Genomic DNA, 17,194 nt, shown 5'->3' on the forward strand with positions numbered 1-17,194 from the left:
CACGCAGCCTCCAGCCAGTGCTGGCAGTGGGACCGCCTAAACCCAAAGGGTGGCCAGGGCAATGGAAGCAGCACAGCAGAAATGGAAGGGAAGGAAGGGAAGAGAAGAAAGGGAAGGGAAGGCTGCTGCAGACAGGGCCAAAAAGATGCAGAGGAGCTGCGAAGGGCACGGGATGCACCAGCCCTGCCCTGGCACTCATCCCCAGACTCCAGGGGATGAGGATGCCGGAGAGCGGATGCTCTGTGAGAGGAGAAACTCACTTCGTCTCTATTTTAGCCTGGTAGACCTTTTCCCGGTGCTGCTCTGAACCGGCCTCACCCAGGCTGGGATGAGGGCACCGATGTCGCTCGCCGAGGAGCCAGGACCCCTCCCGGTACCGACACGCTGCCGCGGGAGGGTTAGTTTCCTCTCCGGTGAGGGCGGCAGGAAGCGCCGCCTCCCTCACCCGGTCCTGCCGCTGCCCGGCCATCACCGTGAGCACGGGCGGGGGACCGGCCGCCCCCGCCGCCCGCCCCGGGCGCCGGGGGGCGTCGGCACGGAGCGGCACCGCCCGGCCCCGGCCGCAGCCCGCCCCGGGGCCGGGTCCGCGGGGGTTCCCCGGCGAGCCCCCCGCCCGAGGCGCGGCACGTCTCGCTCCCGAGCCCCGCGAGGCCACGGCACGGCCCACGGCCCGCGCCGCCGCCGGGGCCCCGCGGGGCGGGCAGCCCCCCCTGCCCGGGACACGGCGGCCTCGCGGCCGCTCCCGGGGGCTTCGCCCCGCACCCCGCAGCCTTGCCGGGGGCCAGGCCCCGCGGTGCTGCCCCGCGCCGGCTCCCGCAGCCCCCGGCTCAACAGTTGCCCCCGGGGCCGCTCCCCGGTGGAGCGTCCCGCAAGCCCCGGCGGCCGCGGCCGGGCCCCCGCGCTGCCGCACCGGGGCAGCCCCGGACATGGAGGTGGCGGCGGCCGCGCTGCCCCCGGGGAGGGCTCTTCCGCCACCGCCCGGCACCCGGCCGGTCGGCGCCCGCAGCCGAACCGGCCCCGGGCACGGCGGCGGCCGGGGCGGGCTCGGGCCACGCCGCCAAACTCCACGAGCGCCCGGCGCCGCCGTCCCACCACCGCCCCGGGAGCGCCGCGCTTCGCCGCCGCCCCGCCCCGCCCCGGGACCCCCGCACCGCCCCGGCAGCGGCAGGTGCCGCCGGTGCCGGAGCTGGAGCAGCCGTGCCGGGCAGGGCAGCGGCACCGCCGCGCCGTCGCGGGGCGGGGAGCGGAGCCGCCGCCGCCGCCGCCCGCTGCCCCCCGCCCGGCGCTGTCAGTGCCCGCCGCGCCCCCGCCGCTGTCCCGCCGCAGGACGTCGCCGTCCCCCCCAGCCCGCACACCCCCTCGCGCCGCCCCACCGCCGCCCCCAGGGGTGTCCCGGGACCGTTTCCATGGAGATCCCGTCCGGACGGCCGGGAGGGGGGGGTCGGGCCACCCGCTCCCCCCCGCCTGCCCCCGTGTACCGTGGGTGCGGGGCGGCGCGGGCCCGGGGTGCCCGGGCAGCGGGGGCCGGGGTCCAGCGCGGGGCGGCGCGGGGCGGTGGGTACGCACCTGCTTCCCGAGGCGGGCGGCCGGCGGGGGGCGGCGGGCCGGGGCGGGCCCCTGCCCCAGGCGGCGGGTCGGACCCCGGGCGCTGCGAGCGGCGGTTCGGCGGCAGCGGCGGCGGCGGAGGAGACACTGGCAGCGGCAGCCGGAGTGTGAGGGCGAGAGCGAGCCGCGGCCGCGCGGGCTGCCGGGAGCCGTAGTCCGTCCGCCGGGGCCGGGAGCCGCCGAGCCGCCCCGCGGACTGCGGGTCCCGGCGTGCCGCGCGCCCCGGCCCGCGAGGGGGGGCCGGTCCGGAGAGGGAACGGGCGGGCGCGGGGAGGGAACGAGGGAGGGAGCGCGGGGAGGGAGGGAGGGGGCTCCGCGCCCGGCGCGGCCCCGGGAGGGGCGGGGGGCGGGAGGCCGCCGCGCCCGGGGTTCGGCACGGCACGGAGCGGAGCGGCTCGGCACGGGGGGAGCCCAACGCACACACGCCCCGCACACACACACACGCCCGCCCGACCCCGCGCCGGGGCACCGGCTCCCGCACCGGGGAGCGACGCTCGCTCCGCACCGGGGGGAGGAGAAGGATGGAGGAGGAGGCGGCAGCGGGGGCGGGCGCTCGCTCCACGCCCGGGCAGCGCTGGGCGCCCGACAGCGGGCAGAGCCGGACGGGCAGCGCACGGCGAGCGCGGCGCACGCAGCCCCGGTGCCCGCAGTCCCGATGTCCCCAGCCCTAGAGTCCTCAGCCCCGGTGCCCGATGCCCCGCTGCCCCCCGCCCCGTTGCCCTCCGCCCGGTACCCCCCGCCCGGTGCCCACCGCCGGGCGCGGCCGCGGAGGGGGTGGGTGTCCCCGGGCGCAGCGGGGCCGGGCCGGTTGAGAGAACGCGGACCCGCCTGCCCAGCCCAGGTGGGCGTGTGGCCCCCATCCCGGCGACGATGCCGCTGGGTGACCCCCCGGGCCCGCCCCCCCCACCCCCCGGCTCGATGCCCCGCGGGACGCGCAGCGCTGCGGGGCGGGGGCGGCCCCGGGCGGGGGTCGAGGCGCCTCCCCCGCGCCATGCGGGACACCGAGCGGCACGGCACGGTGCGGCGGCCGCAAGTTTGTCACCGGCCCCCGCCCGCGGCACCGGGGCCCGCAGGCCCGGAGGCCGCCGCACCCCCCGTGGTGCCCGGCCAGGCCCGCTCCGCACCGTCCCGCACCGCCCCGGCGCTGACAGCCTCGCCCGGCCCGGGGCCGCGCCGCCCCCGGCACCCGCACGGGCCTCGGAGACCGGCGGCCTCGCAGAGCCCTGGCGCGGCCCGCCGTGCGGGCACCGGCTGCCCGGCCCGGCCCTGCCCGGCCACGCCGCCCCGGGCTGTGCCGGGCCCCGCGCAGCACCGCCCCGTGCCCGCTCCTCTCCCGCGGCCCCTCCGCCCGGCCCCGCCGCCCCCCTCCGCCCGGCCCCCGTGTACCGGCAGCTGGGGGGGGCCGCGGGGGTCCCCGCTCCTGCACGACCCGGAGGGGAGGGCGGGACCCGGCCCCCCCGGCCCGCGGCGCGGGGGCTGCTCGGGGACGGGCAGGACGGGCTGGTCCCGGGGCGGGGGGCGCGGGGCCGCCACCGTCTCCCCCGTCCCCGTGCGCTGGCACCGCGCTCCGGCGTGGAGCGGCCCCGGGGGCGGGCAGGGGCCGGGGGCTTCCCGGGGCCGGGCCCCGCAGGGCTGCGGGGTGGGCTCGGAACGGGGCGGTGCTGTGGTGACCGCGGCCCGCGATCCTGCGTGGGCGCCGGGGGGGCTGGCGGGTATCACCGTCCCGCGCCCGTGGGGTGCTGCTCGGACCCCCGTGGGCTCCGTTGATGATCTTCCGCGGGGTCCGTGCTGCCCTCACCCCTGCAGGACCGGTTTCCTCCCCCGGTTTGGTCCATCGGATGGCAAAGTCTCTTCTTAGTTCAGGGCTTGCCATGGCCAGGGCCTCCGGGAGGTGGGCATTGGCTCCAGGGTGTGGCCACCCCCAGATGGCACATCTGGGGTGGCAGCCACACCCTGGTGTCACCTGCCGGGAGAGTCCTCTGCAGCCTCAGCCCCGAACCTTTTCAGTGCCTAAGGAGAGGAAAAAACATCTTACACAGCGATCGAGCTCTATTTTTTGCAGAAAAGGCCACAGCAGCCTGGGGCAGGGGACGGCCTGTCCCCCCTTTTGGGGGTGTGGGGGCTTGAGGAGCGGTTTGGGGCAGGGGTCTGTGGGCAGAAGAGTGCTGAGCTTGTGGGGCATGAGATTCGGGAATTGTAGACAGCACCGTGAGGGGTGGCAGGGTGAAACATGGGGCTGCCAGAACCGTGGGAAGGCAGAGAGCCAGGGCTCCACTGAGGAAGGCCGTGAGGGAGGAAGCTCTTCCTGCAGAGGGGAATTACTCCACTTCTCCACATCATATTGAACCTTTTCCCACTGTTGCCTCCAGCCAGACTGTGGGCAAAAGAGATGCTCCAAGAGGCATTTCAGGACGGGTGATGGTCAGAAAGCCAGGCTGGCACAGCCTGAGACAGGCACATGACCCCAGGTTCATAAAGACCTGCCTTATTTGCATCCTGGTGCAATTAAAAACAGACAGTTTGAGTAACAGCCTCATCCTGCAGCTGCCTCACCCCATCCCTGCAGGAATCGCACTGAGGGTTGCATGGTGCTGGCTGGGAGAGCTCTGCATCCCACCATCGCATCCTCTGACACACCACTGCTCTGCCCTGTTTAATTAGAACCTTTAAAATCTTCAGGATGAGATAATTTGCACCAAACAACTTTAAAAAGTGGTGGTGAAAAATTCTGCGGCTCTCATGTTCCAGGGAAGTGGGAAAGTCTGGGGAATAAGGGGCATTCTCCATCATGGAGTGGAGCTGATCAGGTACCAGTCATGGACTAACTTGAAGAAATGCCAATGGGAATGATCTGTTGCAGCAAAAATACAACGAGGAGCCCCCATTGGTAATTCCTCGAGGGAATCAAGCCGGGCCTTATGCCACAGGGGGAGCTGGGGGCTCCTTCACCTCCCCTCCATCCTGGGGCACATCCCCAGGACCCCCGAGCTGTGGGCAGCCTCAGCTCTGCATTTCCTCCACACCACCTTCCCGGGCAGCAGGGCTTCTGCCAAGCTCCGCAGGTCCAAGGGCACCCATGAGCCCTCCGAGTGCTCAGGGCAGCCTCTGACCCGTGTGTCCCCTGCCTGCTCTGGTCCCCTGGGCCACCAGGGCCTGAGCGCTCAGCTCTGACCTCGCCTGCAGTACTGTTGCTGCTGCTTTTGTCATTACTGCTCCATTTTGTGTCTCTTTTTTATTTATTTCTCCCCTTCCAGCTGTTTTTTGGGCAGAATCCACATCGTCGCCCCCTCCCTGAGCCAGAAACCAGAACGTGTTGGCTCAGGCACCCAGCTGGGCATGGCACACTCTGCTCCTGCCAGGCTGCCATGGGGAGACCCTGGCCTTTCTGGGAATCACACTGGGGCCTGCTGTGGTCAAGCAGCCAGGCTGGCAGGCTCTGGACAAGCTGGGATCACAGAGCCTTCTCCTCTGGCAGGGTGGTGGCAGCTGGTGGCAGCAAAGGTGGCTTGTAGTTCCTGGCACCAGAAGAAGAGGGATGGATGAGGTGATGCCTCATGTGCTCCGTGTCACCTCCATGTGCAGGGCTGCTTCTGCCCTGGACACCTCCGCTTCCACTGGGAAGGTGGGGCTGTGGCTGAGAAGCCAGGGGACGGGTGTCCCACTGGGAGGAGCAGGGTGTCCATTGCTGTGGGGTCTGGAGGTTTCTCACTGGGTTTCTTGGGACTTTTCTGAAGAAGGATCCTCGGGGCTGCTCCCTCTGGGGTGGGCAGAGCTCACCTGGTTTTGGCTGGTGCAGTGGCACTGCTGAGAGGTGTCACCTCTAACTGCAGCCTCGTCCTCCCACATTCCATGGGCTGTCCCCGCTCCAGCCACAGACCCTGGCAGCACGGCTGGCAGTGCAGATAGAAGGCGGCAATGTCAGAGTGGCTGCCTTGTCCTCCCTGCTGGCACTCGGGGCCAGGGAGGCCATGAGTCCTGCTGGGCACATGACAGGCCAGGCTGCTGCCTGCTGTCCTGCTGTGCGGCCCCTCTTCCCCCTGCTCCCCAAGGGATCCGGCGCTCACGAGGGACATGGGACAGAGTCCCACCTCCTGCGTGAGAAACTGGATCCGTTGTGAGCTCAGAGGCTGACATTTTGAACCCAGCTGCTGGGGCCAAAACAAGGCTGCTCCTGCCTCAGGAAGGGAATTTCATGGATTGAGGTTCTGGGTGGCTTCCTCTTGGACCATTCAAGGGAGCTTGGGATTGGCCTCTTCCTCTTTATCCACTCCAGACCTCCGTGCTGGCTGGAGAAGTGTATATTGCCCATGGTGAGCAGCACAGACAGGAGTCAGCAAGCACACACTGCCTCTTGCTGCCCTCCCCCTCCACATCCCAGGAGAAGCCCTGGGCTGGGAGGGCACCACTGATGGGTGGGAATGTGGCATCACCAGGATAAGGCTGGGAGGAACCATGTTGTGCCTGGGAGCCAAGGGAGGAGCTGGCGAGGGCAAGGGCAAAGTGATGGAGGGGAGGAGGATGCAGTGGGTGAGCAGAGGTTGGGATGCCAGGGGAGGCCCCCCAGAAAGCAGGTGAGGAGCCATGCAGGGCTGGCAGGGGTGAGAAGGGTGACCGCCGGCTATGCTCCAGCCCTTTTCCATGCAGCAGGAGGCTCCGGAGAGTAGCTGGCTGTGGGCAGAACAGGGCCTGCCCCTGCTCCCAGGCTGCCATGCCAGATTCCAGCTCCTTTAGTGTCAGTTCCCCAGCCCTGAGCTCCCCAGGTCCGGCCTCGGTAGCCACCGGGGGCTCCTAATTATAATAGCAGACAAAGAGCTGGACTCTGACCGCAGTGCTGCATCTGACAGCCTGTGCCTGGGGATGCTGGAAGTGCTGCTGGCAGTCCTGGCAGTGGCCAGGCTGTGTGGGGGCTTGAGGCCCCCCAGGAGCTGGAGGCTGGAATGGCCAGCAATGCCCAGCCTCAGGCATCACCCCCAGGCTGCCGGCTGCTGCTGCTCTGCCAGCTGAGAAGCCCCCGTGGAGGGTCCAGATGGCCTTGGCTTGGGCAGGACATGGGTGGCCAAGGAAGGTCCAGTCGGGAGCAGAGGTGGAGCAGGAGCGTGGAGGGGGCTGAGGCAAGGAGGGACACGGGGGCTGAACTGGCCCCATATCTCCCACAGGCACCGAGTGGGCAGGAGTGTGTCCCAGCATGTGTCCCAGCGTGTGTCCCAGTGGTGTTCCCGTGCTTCTCCCTCCTGTCTCTGCAGCGGGAGCTTGGGGTTTGCCAGAGCTCTGCTGTGTGCAGAATGGAAGGTGCCACCTCTGCGGTAGCTGTGCTCAAACGAAGCTGCGATTGTAACGCTGGCCAGGGCACACATACACACAGCTGCCTGCCAGGAGGACATCTGCCTCTGCTCACCCTTCAGCTTGGCCTCAATCCTGCCCTTTGGGGACCCTCACGTCCTCCCCCGGGAGGTTTTTGGCGCGCTGGCGCTGCTGGGACAGATCAGGTGTCCCCCAGCTCTGGGATGCTGCTGGTTCGGGGCTGGGGCCCCTGACCCCCCGGTGCAGGAGTGCAGCACGGTGCGTGCTCCCCACCTGGTGTCACTGACACCCCACCCTGACGTGTCACTGTGGGAGCTGCAGGGTGGCGCCTGGGACAAAGTCATCGGGGGACACGGGGATTTCCCCCTTTCCTCTCGAGGCAGCTGGGTACAGGCAGGGACCCGCCATCTCTTGGAGACCCTGAATGTGACAACACAGCCCGAGTGAGTGGGTTCCCGCTCTGGAGGGTGACAAGACTGGTGATAGCTCCCCCAGGATGTTCAGAGCTGCAGCTATCGGTGTCCCAGCGCTGTCACCGAACTGGTGTGAGGAGCGGTGGGCGACACCACAGGCAGCCCCGAGCCACGGCGGGCGCCGGCCACCCACGTCCCCGGGAATGGCCCCGCTGCGGGGCGAGGGTCCCGACTACAGCATCTCGGCAGAATCTCCGGCTCAGGTTGTGCCGTGCTGGATACGGCATCTCCATGGAAACCCCCGGCTCGGGCGGTGCGGGCTTGGGAGATGCCATCTCCACGGAAACCGCTGCGGCGCCCGGATGCGGCCGGGATGCGCCGGGCACGGGGTACCGCGGCGGGAGGGACGGGTGTCAGCGCGCCCCTGGTGCGGGGCGATGGAGACTGAGAGACCCGGAGAGCAGGGACCAGCCCTGTCCCCGGCACGGGACAGGTTGGGAAGAGCATTTCTGAGCCTGACGTTCCAACCCCAGACTTACCACCCCTACCCTGTTTGTCCCGCACTGTCAGGCTGAGCCTCTCGCCTCTGTCCGGTCGGGGGGGGTTCAGCCCCTCTCCCACCCAGGAGAGTGGAGTTCAGGCCCATTCTGGACAGGACCGTTTCCAGCCCATGGGGGCTGGAGGTGCTCAGGGACACGGAAATTCCCCGATCCCAATGAGCAAAGGTACAGGAGGACCCCAGGAATCCAGGGGTGCTCCATGATGGCCCCAGTGCTCGCACTCACATCCTGAGCTTGGGAAGCCAGAGGGACAAGATTTCAGCTGCAGAAACAGCCCAGACGAAATATTTTACAGGTTATTTATAGACTGCATTAAAAAAAGATAAGAAAAAAGAAACAAAAAAACCCCAACCCCCCCAAAAACAGGGACCAAAAGCCTTTTGTTTGTTGATTTTAAATCTGCCTTTTACTCCAACCCGCTCCCGCTGGCCTCCCGGGGCGCCGGGTGCAGGAGCCCGGCTGCACCGGCAGCTCCCCGGCGCTGGAGCGGCCCTCGCTCTCGGGTGGGTCCCTGCCCCGGGGGACCTCGTGGTGGCCGTGCTCGTCCCCAGCCCCACGGCACCGCCGCCGGCCCTGCTCCGCTGCCCACCGCCCGTGTGCCAGGCAGGCTGGGCGGCCCCGGGCCGGGATTAGTCCCCGCTCCCCGCTGGCACCGGGAGCAGCTCGGCCGCTCTCGCCGCGGCTCCCGGCTCCGTAAGCCCGGCTTTGACGTAGCCCGGAAAGTAGGCCAGTAAGAGCAACCGCAGCCGCTCGCGGCTCTCGGGGGACGCGGCGCTGGGGCGGCCGAGGGAGGGCTGCGTGTTCGCCCCGCGGCCCCGGGGCTCCCGTGGCCGACGCGGTGGCCACCGACAACAGGGCTTTGTCCAGGTTCTCCCCGACTCGCACACTGTCTGCCAGCCTGCGGCCGGCCCTGCTGTCACGGGGAGAGCGACGATCAGGCCGGGGAAGTCCCCGCAGGGAGCCACCCCAACCCGCAGCAGTGCCAGGGTTCCCCGGCCCGTTTCTGTCCCCTTGCAAAGGGCTCTTCCCCACTTCCTGTGGGGGTGATGCATCCCTGGCATCCCCTTTTCCTGCAGCAGACCTGAAATGGGTTATTAATTGAAAAACCCCAAACTCCTGGGCCCAGTAAATCCATTTTTGCAGAGAAATCAGAGGGACAAGCGTTGCTTCGATGTGGGGGCTCCAGAGGAGCCTGTGCTGCAGCGGGAGCCTGGAGGGGCCGGGATGTCAGCACCAGCGGTCCCCCCGCACCAGGGTCCCTCCCACTCAACCCAGCAGCTCATGCTAAAGCTGTCCCCGTTTATTTTTGAAGCATCTCTGGATACTGTTCAAGCCAGTCCAGTCCAGTCCAGTGCTGCTTTTCCTCACAGGATGAGGCAGATCCAGCTGTGTGGCTACAGCTGTTCCCTCCCACGCTGAGCATCACCCACACTCCGGTTGCCAGACCCACCAGCTCTGTGTGAGGCAGGGATCCATACAGGAATCTGCACCTCGGCAGGTCCTGTCGCTGCTCCAGGTGATCCAGCCTGTGACAGCTGCAGACCCGCTGGCTCCACCGAGGCCTGAGCTGGTGTTGCACCTGCCGTCCTCGGTGCTCTGCAGGATCCGCACCTCAGGACTACCCTGGTGCCACCATCTTCCCGGCCCTGCAGGGAGCATCCCGTCGGAGCTGGTGAGGTCCCAGTTCAGGCTGGGGCAGGGCCAGACCTCGCGGGGCTGTGCTCCCCTCCTCAGGGACACAGGCGGCACCGTGCACGGCAGCAGCATCTTTGCCGTGGGGTGGGCCAAATTCGGGGACTGAAGGCACGTGGGGGGTTTCCCCTCCCTGCAGAGAGGCAAACAGCAGGACAGCGCTCTGCAGGTCCTGCTGAGCCCGAACCAGCTCTGCTCTGCCTGCCTGGTCCTGGCTGCCCCTGACCCTTTCCAGCCCGAGTACCCTGAGCATGCCGAGGCTGGAGCTGAGGAGGTGGGCTGGGTACTGGGGCAGCCCATCGTGTCCAGCCAAACACTATCCGGGCTGGGGAGGAGGAAGGCAGAGCCGTTGGCCGGGGCAGGCGCGGGGAGGGCCCCTGCAAGAGGCACAGGGACAGCGGTGCCGCAGGGATCTGCTGGCCTCAGTCCCCGGGGGCTGGGGCGGCTGCAGGCAGGGGACGCTGCCTCCCCCTGCTCAGGGCGCTTCACCTTTTACTAAAACAAACACGAACCCCCCCTGCACTTCACGACAGGAACACGAACCCCCCCTGCACTTCACGACATCGCCGGGGGCGAAGGTTTCCCATGGCAGAGGGACGCAGGCTCTGCTGGGGCCACCGGCCTCGCGAGGGGCTCTCGGCGTCACGGCACGGAAATGCTCTCCGCTTCCTTTCCTTTTTTTTTTTTTTTCCCCAAGCAACACAACCGTGGCCCCATCACGAGCCAGCGCTCTCTGACCCCCCCGCCCCGGGTGCAGCAGGGACCAGAGACACCCGGGCTGGGTCCCCGGCAAAGCCACGGCACCGACGGCCCCAGCGCCGCGGCAGCCCCCGCTCCCCGCGCAGCCCAGGAAGAGCCAGCACCCAGAGCCCTGCGGGAGTCACGGGGTACCCGCAGTCGGCACGGGGGGTGCCGGCGCCCCGGCCCCACAGAACGGCCCCCCTTTCCTGGTCTGACCCAGTGGCAACGGAGAAGGGTGGCCCCGGGGACAGGCCGTGCCCGGGGCGGGCTGCGGGGCCGAGGTGGGAGGAGGCGTCCTTGACACGAGGGACGTTTCCTGGGACCAGCAACAGCTCCAGCTCCAGCGCTGGGGCCGGGGAGTGCTTCCCCAACTGGCGCGAAGCACAGCCCACGCTGGAAGTGCGGGGAGACGCCTGGGGGGATCCCTGCCCATTCTGTAAGGCTCTGGCACATCCCTCCACTTGTGCTGGGTGCACCACCCAACCCCTGGGCAGCATCTCACTGTCACACTCCGAGGGGTGGCTGGGCACAGAGCACGGGCTCGGAGGGGGCAGCAGAAGTGAGGGCTGCCCGCGGGCAGAGCCAGCTCCCAGCATGTGCAGAGCAGCAGCACCTTACAGAGCTATTTCCAGGTGATCAGGTTCATTAGGGCTGAGCAGGTACTTTGGGAGTGCAGGTAGACCTGAGAAACACCCCCGAGACCAGGCTCAGCATGACAAGGTGGGGAGAAAGCCCCTTTGGCCAAGACTTAAAAATCTATATAGATACAAAAATGGGGATATGAAAGACAATGGCACAGGACAAGATGTTGGCAGTTATTCCAGTCCCTCACCATGCTCCCAGACCTGCCCCACTATGAGCCCTTGACCAAGCTCTTACCCTCAACTCAGCCAAAGCACCTGACCCTGCGTGGACCCAAGGACAGGATGGAGGGCACCAGCCCAACCTAGCCCCAGACACTGCCAAGGCAGCCATGCACACAGCACAGAAAGGGCAGCCCTGGGTTTTATTGCAGGGAAAGAGGTAGAAGGAACTGGACAGAACCAGGAGCTGCTCCTGGCTCCTCTGCTCACTCCAGTTGGAGCCCCCAGGCTCCAGGCACAGAACTACTGCGCTCTGCGGCGCCGGGGCTGCGCCTTCCCCCTGGACACAGCCTTCTGCCCGGGCACAGCCTTCCCCCTGGACACAGCCTTCTGCCCGGGCACAGCCTTCCCCCCGGGCACAGCCTTCTGCCCGGGCACAGCCTTCCTCCTGGGCATGGCCTCTGCCCCGAGCCTGGCCCCGCTGCCGGGGCCGTGTCGGGGACGTCCTCGGCCGAGATGGGCTGGATGATGTGGCCGGCGCGGGTGATGATGCGAGGGGCCGTCAGCTTCTGGAAGGCACGCTGAGTGTTCCACGTGGGGCCCACGGGCGTCCGCATGCTCTGCTCGAACTGCTGGGGCCGCTCGAAGGGGAAGGGCAGCTCGCTGACCTGTGGGGACACGCAGGGGTAACGGCCCCGAGCCACCCAGCCCCGCTCTTCCAGCCCATGCTGCCCCCAATGCCCACCCCTTCCCACTTGTCCAGGACCCACACACATGCTGCTTCCCTTTCCGCTGCCAGCAGAGCCCAGCAGGGCTGGAACAACCACCACCACCAAGGGAGCAGCCCTGTACATCCCTCCTCCTTCATTTCCGAGCTGTTTAAGCTGGAAGCTAAGCATTGGGCAGGGATTACAGGCAGGGACTGTGAACATTTTGGGAAGGGATCACAGGAATGCCGCAGGCTCGCCCAGGTGCCGGAGCTCTCACGGAGACCGGGTGTCCCCACCTGGTGTGCTGCTGCGTGGATGTTGCGCTTCTCGCTCATGATGACGTGGGGCAGGTGCTTGTCCTTCCGCGGAGGCGCTGGCGGCGGCTTAATCAGGAACCTGTGGGCAAGTGAGGGGTCAGGGCTGGCACGGGGCTGGGAGCATCCCTGAGCTCTCCCCCACTCACCTCTTGACCTTCCTGGCGCTGGGTTTCAGCCCTGTGCCGCCCCACTCGCCCCAGCCTGGCAGCACCAGATTCACCGGCTGTGGCTTCGCCGCCTCCTCCGCCTTGCGCTTCTCCCGGCGGAAGTCGGCGACCACATCATCCCCAGCGAAGGCCTCCGTGATCATCCCGCGCTGCTCGATGCCCCCCTCCTGCAGAAGGACAAGGCAGAGTGGATTTAAGGGTTACTGGGGGAATTGGGAGGCACTGGGAGAGGGTTTGTGGGTACTGGGGAGAGTGGGAAGGGTGTTACTGGTGGGGTTTGGGGTTACTGTAAGGGGGTTTAGGAGTACTGGGAGTTACTAGTTTCAGGCTTCTCGTTACTGGGAGGAGGTTTAGAGTTACTGGTTTGGGGTTACCAGAGTTACTGAAGGGAGGTTTGGGGTTACTGGGAGGGAGTCCAGGGTTACCAAGAGAGGGTTTGGGGTTACTGGGAGTTAATGGTTTGGGGTTACTGGGAGTTAATGGTTTGGGCATTACTGGTTGGATGTTCTGGGTACTGGGGAGCACGGGGGAGGCACGGCCTGCTCACCTCCTCCTCCAGAACCACTGGCAGGCTGGAGCAGTCCATCTCCTGGGGCTTCCCATCCAGCACAGCCTCCAGGCTGATCATCTTCCTCTTGGCTGGTGTTTTCCTGCTATGTCTGTCCCCAGCCCTGCCTTCCTCCTGCCGCTGCGCTCGCTTCCCTGCTCTCGGGGCTACTGCCTTCTCCTGCTCTTCTACAAGCTCCTCCTTGGCCAGACTCTCCACATCCTCCATGGTCTGCACGCGGCGCAGCTGCTCTGAGAGCAGGAGCTGCTCCTGGGCCTGAGGGGGCTGCTCCGGCCCCACACCCACCAGCTCCTCCACACAGACTGGGGGGACTGGGCTGTCGCCCAGCTCCTCAGCACAGACTGGAGGGATTGGGCTGTCCCCCAGCTCCTCAGCACAGACTGGGGGGACTGGGCTGTTCCTGGGCCGCTCAGCACTGGCCTCAGTCTCATCAGCACCTACATGTTGAGGGCAGAGATGGTCACTCCACAGGGCAGCAGAGTAAGGACAGCTATGTGAAACCAGCCAGAAACTGTCCCCAAATCCCCCTTCCTTTGTCCAGCCCCACAGCACTCCCAGCCCACCCAGCTCAGGGCCCTGAGCTCCTCACCATGCCCCTCACGGCTCCCTGTCCGCTCCCGTCGCTTCTGCTCAAAGTCTTGCAGCAGAGCTTCTTCCTCTGACAGCTCCTCCTCCTCCTCCATCTCATCCTTGCTCTCCACCGCACCAGGCACTGTGCCATCTCTGGGACCCTCTTGTGCCTCAGGCTCTGGGGCCGGGCCACTGGGCTTGCCCAGCATCCAGGGATTAGCTGTGCTGGCCCCGGTGGGCACAGGCAGGGCTGTGGTGTCCTCCTCGGGCACCTCACACAGCTCCTCCTCAGGTGGCTGCACCTGCACCTTCTGCATCAGCTCCTTGTTCCTGGCCAGCTGCTCCTGCATGGCCTTGCGGGCCTGGGGGACACCGAGAGGTTCTAACCCAGGGCAGAGACAACATTCCCAACCTTCCCTGCCCACCTCAGCCTCCCCCCCTTCCCCAAGCAGTGCTGAGAACCTTGCCACGGCATTTCAATGCATAAATGGGCTTATAAGAGATAGAGAGACTTTATACCATGGTTTGGAGGCACAGGACAAGGGAGAGTGACTGCACACGGGTAAAAGGCAGGGACAGATGGGATATTGGGAAGAAATTCTTCCCTGTGAGGGTGGGGAGGCCCTGGCACAGGTTCCCAGAGAAGCTGTGAATGCCCCATCCCTGGCAGTGTCCAAGGCCAGGTTGGACAGGGCTTGGAGCAAGCTGGGATAGTGGAAAGTGTCCCTGCCCATGGCGGGGGGGTGGAACTGGATGAGCTTTAAGATCCCTTCCCACCAAACTCTTCTGTGGCCCCATCTCACCTCAAGGTCATACTTAGCCATAATGGCCCTGGATCGGGCCCATTTCCCCTTGTTCTGGTGCTTAAGGCTCATCCGCTCCTGGGGGAAGAGAAGCATCACACAGAGTTCCCCAAGGAGCAGGGCCCTCCTGAGGGATGGGGCAGAGGTGCCAAGGCAGCACCTGCATCCTGAGCTGCTCCAGCTCCTCCAGCCGTGCCAAGGCTGCCACGGGGTCCGATTTGTGCAGCTGCTCAAACTCCTTCAGGGCCTGGCGCCTCCGGCTCTTCTTGAGCACGCGGTGGTACCTGCGGCACAGGGGCGGCTCAGGGCTGGGCAGCCCACGGGCAGGGCAGGGCCCAGCCCTCCCACCGTGCCCAGCCCTGCCACCGTGCCCAGCCCAGCCTCACTTCTTGCTCTTGATCCGCTTCGCTCGCCGGGCCTTGGCCTCGTAGTAGGACTGCACTGCCCGCGCCTTCTGCAGCTCCGCCCGCCGGCGCCGGGCCTGCCAGGGAGCACGGGGTGAGGGACGGGAACATGGGGACACGGGGTGAGGGATGGGAACATGGGGTGAGGGATGGGGAGCACGGGGTGAGGGATGGGAACATGAGGACATGGGGTGAGGGATGGGAGCATGGGGTGAGGGATGGGGAGCACGGGGTGAGGGATGGGAACATGAGGACATGGGGTGAGGGATGGGAGCATGGGGACACGGGGTGAGGGATGGGAACATGGGGTGAGGGATGGGGAGCACAGACTGAGGGCTGGGGCCAAGGAAGAAGCCCCCAGAGCCAGGGCCCAGCAGGGTGAAGCCTCACCTCCTCCAAGCTCATGGCCTGCAGCGAGGCCATCTCCTCCTGTGTCAGCAGCGGGTCTGTGATGGGCTGCTGTGTCTTGTGGAGCAATCCTAAGATCTCCTGCTCCAGTGGAGTTCGGGCCTGTTGGGACAGAAGACACAGGAAGAGGATGAGGAGAACTGCAAGGGCCAATGCTCCCCTGGATGTCCCCATCTGCTGCCCCCAAGGAGGTCTGTGGAAGGCCCAGAGAAGTGTCCCCCCCTTGTCTCCCCTTGGGGGACTGGGTGGTCACAGCCCCATTCAGGAGTCCCACACCACAGCCCCTGGGCACTCTCCCAGCCCCGTGGCCAGGTGAGGGCAGGTAGAATTCCTCCCACATTGGAGAAATGGCCTCCCAGTGGCCAGGCAGTGCTGACCAGGCGGCACCACACAGGGAGCACGGAGCAGGAGTTCCAGGCCACGCAATGCCACGTCCCTCCGAAACAGGAAGGGACCTTGGGGCAGATCAATGTGAGTGACAGGTTTGTTGGGAGCTCAGCAGGGGCTGCCCCTCCCTCACCTGAACATCTGACAGCTCCCAGGGATGGCAGTGACTCCCTGCCAGCAGCACAACCCCACAGGAACTCGCATTCAAAACCAAACACATCCTTCTTTTGTAAGGAATGTTTCCAGGCGTGCAGGATTTGGCAAACCAACCCCCTCTATCTCAGCACTTGTGGCCAAGGAACACTCCCACGTGCCTGGCCCTGAGAAGCTTCAAGGAGGAGAGGAGACAGAGCAGGCTCCAAACCCTTTGCTCATACCTTACCTGGCTTGTCCCAGATGGAATTGACACACCTGCTCTGTGTGAGAACACTGACTGCCCTTTTAACCCTCCCAGCCCAGCGGGCACCTGCCCAGCACGTCAGCCACAGGCTGGGCCCTCCTCACCTCCACCGCTGCTCCCAGCGCAGCCAGGAGACATCGACCTGCCCCAGCTGATCCTGGAGCACCCTGGCCAAAGCCCCGGAGCCGGCCCAGCTGTGTGACCGCCAGTGCCCACCTTCCAGGCCGAGGTCACTCTCTCCAGAGGGGTGACCGTGGCGATGTCCTGCCGCAGGGGGAACACCAGCTGCTCCGCGCGCCGGTTCTGCACCACCACCTGCTGCCACTTCCCCACGTCCTTCGAGGTGGTGACGTAGGCGGCCTCCCTCACCACCTGGAGGGGAACAGGACGGGCAGAGAAAGGCCATGCTGGCCCCCGGGAGCGGCAGGGGGGTACCGAGGGCCCCTTGGCTCCCTGCACTCACCCTCTTGGCCTCCTCTTTGCTCAGGGGCAGCTCCACCGCTGCCTTCCGCTTCACTCTGGCCAGCTCCTTCCTCACGCTGCCCAGCGTGGATTTGGGATGGATGGGCTGCAGCAGCTCCGACAGAACCAGCTTTTCCCCAGCACCTACGCGCAGGTGTGGCACTGCCAGGTGAGGGAGCTGTCCCAGCCCTCGCAGCAGCGCTCGGTGGGCAGCGCCGTCCCGGCCTCCCGAGCCCTGCCCAGCTCCCTGCCTCACCTTTGCAGGTGACATTGAACTCGGACACCTGCCCGCTCGCCTCCGAGCGCTCCGCCAGCTTCCGCCTGCGAGAGAAGGACAGAAAAAAACCCCAGAGGTGCCTCGTGTCCCCCTCGGGGGCTCTGCAGGGTTTGGAACCGGTGCCCGAGGGCAGGGGCCGAGAACCGCCACACCCGCCCCTCTCCCTGGGCAGCCTCTCCCGGCGCGGCTGCTGCAGGAGCCCCGGGGCCGAAGCCATCGGGACGCCCGTACTCCCCGCTCACCGTTTCCGTCCGGACAAGGCGCTGATCGCCTCCAGGAGCTGCCGGTGCCGCCGCTCGCCATCCTCCTGCCACACGGCACACGCGGTCACAGGCCCGGCCTGGCAGAGCGCGCCCACGGGGACGGCCCCCGCGCCCGCTCCCAGGCGCTCCCCCGTGCCCCCACGGCGCCGCCCGGCCGAGGCCCGGACCCGGCATCCCCGGCCAGGCCACGCCGTCCACCCCGGCCAGGAGAGCGCTCGGAGCCCCGCAAACAGCGGTGGAGGCCGCCCGGAGAGCCCGTCGCGCTCTTGCCGGCCCCGCTCACCCCCTCGTCGCTCTCGCTGCCGCTCCCGGCCGCCGCCGCTGCCGGGTCCTCCTCCGCCAT

At 67.1% G+C, this 17,194-nt stretch overlaps 2 protein-coding genes across 2 annotated transcripts; one reads left to right on the forward strand and one right to left on the reverse strand.

The window, feature by feature from the left end:
* Positions 1–340: 340 nt before the first annotated feature.
* LOC120412044 (basic proline-rich protein-like) lies at positions 341–11,262 on the forward strand. Its single transcript, XM_039572263.1, has 8 exons — positions 341–1,807; positions 2,120–3,317; positions 7,434–7,582; positions 8,431–8,601; positions 9,378–9,551; positions 9,711–9,854; positions 10,269–10,458; positions 11,156–11,262. Exons 1-8 carry the CDS (start codon positions 341–343, stop codon positions 11,260–11,262), a joined length of 3,600 nt encoding a protein of 1,199 aa, XP_039428197.1.
* A 28-nt stretch (positions 11,263–11,290) lies between these two features.
* UTP14A (UTP14A small subunit processome component) lies at positions 11,291–17,194 on the reverse strand. Its single transcript, XM_039572284.1, is given in 15 exon segments — positions 11,291–11,606; positions 11,609–11,783; positions 12,122–12,221; positions 12,289–12,476; positions 12,857–13,314; positions 13,467–13,809; positions 14,251–14,328; positions 14,411–14,534; positions 14,637–14,731; positions 15,045–15,164; positions 16,066–16,221; positions 16,313–16,455; positions 16,568–16,632; positions 16,831–16,895; positions 17,135–17,194. Coding segments are annotated over 15 exon segments (2,358 nt in total). The 3' UTR covers positions 11,291–11,418.

The sequence above is a fragment of the Corvus cornix genome, chromosome 4A, assembly GCF_000738735.6.
Source record: "Corvus cornix cornix isolate S_Up_H32 chromosome 4A, ASM73873v5, whole genome shotgun sequence".
In the NCBI taxonomy this organism is placed as follows: domain Eukaryota; kingdom Metazoa; phylum Chordata; class Aves; order Passeriformes; family Corvidae; genus Corvus; species Corvus cornix.

Excerpts from the sequence above, each read along its gene's own strand:
- LOC120412044 (XM_039572263.1), top strand. The coding sequence starts at position 341 with ATGTCGCTCGCCGAGGAGCCAGGACCCCTCCCGGTACCGACACGCTGC. Across the intron at positions 3,318-7,433 it reads GGCGCCGGGGGGGCTGGCGG|CGCTGTCACCGAACTGGTGT; the intron begins GTATCACCGTCC and ends TCGGTGTCCCAG. Across the intron at positions 8,602-9,377 it reads GCTTTGACGTAGCCCGGAAA|GTCCTGTCGCTGCTCCAGGT; the intron begins GTAGGCCAGTAA and ends GCACCTCGGCAG.